Genomic DNA, 3,874 nt, shown 5'->3' on the forward strand with positions numbered 1-3,874 from the left:
CCTCCTCCCAAGGCGATTGTCATATGATAGCAAAGAAGTGGCACATTAATGAAGCGCCTCTACAGGGGTCTTTTCTGCTCCTGTCACCGCATAAAACTATCAGATGGTTACAGGAAGGACATGGAGGCAACTACCTAGCTCAGCGTCTCGGCGGAGGAGAGAGCAGCTCCTGCTGCAGCCCCGGCGCAGTTGCTGCCGCCGCCAGTGGTCATTGGAGCCGAGCTCGCCCGCCGGGAGGGGGGCGCAGAGTCGGAGATCGCCGGGGACTGGGCGGCTCCGGGACTCGGAGGGGCTGAGCCGCTGCACAGCCGAGCAGAGCGCCAAGCCCAACGGAAAGGCGCTAGTGCTGCTGGGCTTTGGGGAACAGACGCCCCGCGGGCAGCATCCCGGATGCGGACGGCCAACTTCAAGCAACTTCAAGGTGGGTACTGCCCAGGCTTCGCCCCCTCTCCAGTCCTCCCTTTCCCCAACTCTAAGTCCCTGGGCCCCCTTCCCGGGTTCTTCCGCATTTCTCTCCCGGCTGCAGCTGCTCTTCGGACGCCAACCAGCTCAGCGCACAAAGTTACTTTGGAGAGCTTGCGGTCCCAGGCGGGTCAGATTGCCTGAGAGGATCTTTAGGTTAAATTGGGGTTAGTACTCTTCTCCCCCTCCCGAGTTCTTTTCCTTACCGCCCGTACTCACTTTTCCCCCGCTTCTTTTCCTCTTTCTCCCTCCCACCTCCAAATAGATCTGTAATTCGGCCCCGTTGACCTCGAGGTGTCTGTCCGTCTACTCCCTCCCCCAACCCTCCCCTCCCTGGCAGATCGAAGCAGGCTGCCAGCCCGCCCGCGAGGAGGAGGAGGAGGAGGAAGAGGAGGAGGAGGAGGAAGAAGATGCCTCGGCCAGGCCGAAACACGTACAGCGACCAGAAGCCGCCTTACTCTTATATCTCGCTTACTGCTATGGCCATCCAGAGCTCCCCAGAGAAAATGCTGCCCCTGAGCGAAATTTACAAGTTCATCATGGACCGCTTCCCCTACTACCGGGAGAACACACAGCGCTGGCAGAACAGCCTGCGCCACAACCTTTCGTTCAATGACTGCTTCATCAAGATCCCTCGGCGGCCAGACCAGCCCGGCAAGGGCAGCTTTTGGGCTCTGCACCCCAGCTGCGGGGACATGTTTGAGAACGGCAGCTTCCTGCGGCGCCGCAAACGCTTCAAGGTGCTCAAGTCCGACCACTTGGCTCCCAGTAAGCCGGCCGACGCGGCTCAGTACCTGCAGCAGCAGGCCAAGCTGCGCCTGAGCGCCCTGGCAGCCTCGGGCACCCACCTGCCCCAAATGCCCACGGCCGCCTACAACCTGGGCGGGGTGTCACAGCCCTCGGGCTTTAAACACCCCTTCGCCATCGAGAACATCATCGCTCGCGAGTACAAGATGCCCGGGGGCTTGGCTTTCTCTGCCATGCAGCCAGTGCCCGCCGCCTATCCCCTCCCGAACCAGTTGACTACCATGGGCAGCTCCTTGAGCACTGGCTGGCCCCACATGTACGGCTCCGGCATGATCGACTCGGCCACCCCTATTTCCATGGCGAGCGGCGACTACAGCGCTTACGGGGTACCCTTGAAGCCTCTGTGCCACGGAGGGCAGACGCTGCCTGCCATCCCGGTGCCCATCAAGCCCACGCCAGCTGCCGTGCCCGCCCTGCCCGCCCTGCCCGCACCCATCCCCACGCTGCTCTCGAACTCGCCTCCCTCACTCAGCCCCACTTCTTCGCAGACAGCGACCAGCCAAAGCAGCCCCGCCACTCCCAGCGAGACTCTCACCAGCCCGGCTTCCGCCTTGCACTCTGTGGCCGTGCACTGACCCGGAGCGGCTGGGCCGCACTACCCCCTCCCTGCTTCCCTTCCCTTTTCCCTAACCACACACAGCCCCCGCTTCTAATACTCGGAGGTATCTTCTAACCACCCACCCCACACCTGCTTCCTCAACCCCCAACCTCCCCCAGGCCACACAAGACACCATTTCAACGGAGTGCAGGCTAGCTGCGCCCGGGTTGAAACGCTGACCATTCTCCTTTCCCCTGGGTCCGGGCCCCGGGCTTCTAAGAACTTTGTTTTGGACGGCAAAGGAAACAACACAAAAACTTGGGAGAGTCCAAGAACTCGGCACCTCTAGGCGTGCAGGAATTTTCACGGCCCATCCCCCGCCGGAGGGGAAGGCTCAAGTTGGGTCACTCCCCTGTATCTATCCTCTCTCCACTCCCGCCCCACCTTGGGGGTAGGAGAAAAGCCCCAGTCAGGGTCTCGTCTCCCATTCCCAGGCTTCCTGCCGAACCCTCACCCTCCCCGGCTCCTTGCAGCCCTCCTTTTGGCAGAGTCAGCAGTTCAGAAATAACATAAACCGCTTCTGAGCTTCTCTCTACTCTCTCTTCTACCTGCACCGACTCTAGGCTCGCCAGCACCAGACACCTTCAGCTATGTGACGGAAGGGCAGGCCACTTGAGACCCTGAGTCTCTGTTTAAGTCTTATTCAAGAGCTAGGGATGGGACCACCAAGCCCAGAACTCCCAGGCAGCCCAACCCCCAGTCCGCTCCCACAGCCATCCTCTTCTCAATGCTTCCCGGACAGCAGCCAGCAAGTTCACCCAAGTTACTCAGCGGCTTCCTCCAGTCTCTCCGGCTTGTGGGCTCTGGGTTTTGTTTTGTTCTCATATTTCCAGCCAGGAGCATAAGGCGTTGAAGTGTTGGAAGCAGAAAGGGCTAGGCACGAAAGCCAAGGGCAGGACACCTGTCCAACGTGAGTGGGGGAGGGGTGGGAGAAACAATAAACAAACAAACAAACCCCATATTGTTTACAAAGCTCCAGTCAAAATGTAAATAGTGAACTTGAGTCTGTACCCCGAGGCTGTCTAGGCCCACTTTACAAGTACCAGTTGTCAAGCCAACATTTATTTACTTTCCATTTATGTCTAAGTGGGTTGGAAGAAAGTTGGGGGTTAGGGCAGGAGAAGCTGGGAAAGTTCATTTATATGGCAACTTTTTCTGATTCCTTAGAGATCATTTAAGCTATTTATTTTACTGCTTAATAAAATTAAAATGAAATAAAACTACAAATAAGAAGACAGCCAAGGGCAACGCTTGATGAGCTAGCTGCAGTAGTGAACTGGTAAGATGAGGTGGGGGGAATATCACTGGAGATTTCTCGTACAAGACTAGTCTTTCTGTTTGCTTTATTATTAGAAGCTTTCTGTTTTGTTAGAAACCGAAAGGGCTGCAAAGGGATGTACATGCTTGTGAATAGGAATGATGATAAACTGTGTAAAATGCACTTTTCGTTCACTATATTCCCTTAGTTTTAGGTAGTTTGCTGGAAACCGAACTGTTCTTCTGCTGTGAACTGCTTAAGTTTAAAAAAAAAAAAGTTGTCATCAGAGCTGTAAAGAAATCTCCTTTTTTTCCCTTCCTGTACAGAATAAGCATGACATTAAAAATATTGATGTTCTTGTTCCCAGCATGCCTGTTTTAAGACAAAGGATTAAAAAAAAGTGTCTATGTTAAATTATGAACCTAGTCCAAATAATATTTTCTCATTAAAATATGTAAATTCAGATTTAGTTTCTTGTCTTTTTGCATAGTTGCCACAAAGAATAACATTTAAGAAATATAAATGCTTCCTTAGCTACACTTTTAAAGGAATACTGCAGATGCAGAATCTTTACCACTTCCTGTTTGTTTGTAGACTGAATTCCTTCCATCTTTGTACTTTCTTTTGGGAAAGATGTATTGTAGGCAGACTCTCAAAGGTGTTCATATATACAAGATCTGTCTCTATTACAGGACAAGTACACAGGTGTAATAAACTAAAAAAAAAGTCACTGACAGTACGTAGTATCT

The 3,874-nt window shown here is 53.6% G+C and overlaps 1 protein-coding gene across 1 annotated transcript; it reads left to right on the forward strand.

Annotated features, from left to right (window-relative positions):
• The first annotated feature begins 282 nt into the window (after positions 1-282).
• Positions 283-3,494, forward strand: FOXB1 (forkhead box B1). The gene is made up of 2 exons (XM_043987370.1): positions 283-421; positions 728-3,494. Exon 2 carries the CDS (start codon positions 873-875, stop codon positions 1,842-1,844), a length of 972 nt encoding a protein of 323 aa, XP_043843305.1. The 5' UTR covers positions 283-421; positions 728-872; the 3' UTR covers positions 1,845-3,494.
• Positions 3,495-3,874: the final 380 nt, after the last annotated feature.

The sequence above is a fragment of the Dromiciops gliroides genome, chromosome 2 (assembly GCF_019393635.1).
Source record: "Dromiciops gliroides isolate mDroGli1 chromosome 2, mDroGli1.pri, whole genome shotgun sequence".
Lineage (NCBI taxonomy): Eukaryota > Metazoa > Chordata > Mammalia > Microbiotheria > Microbiotheriidae > Dromiciops > Dromiciops gliroides.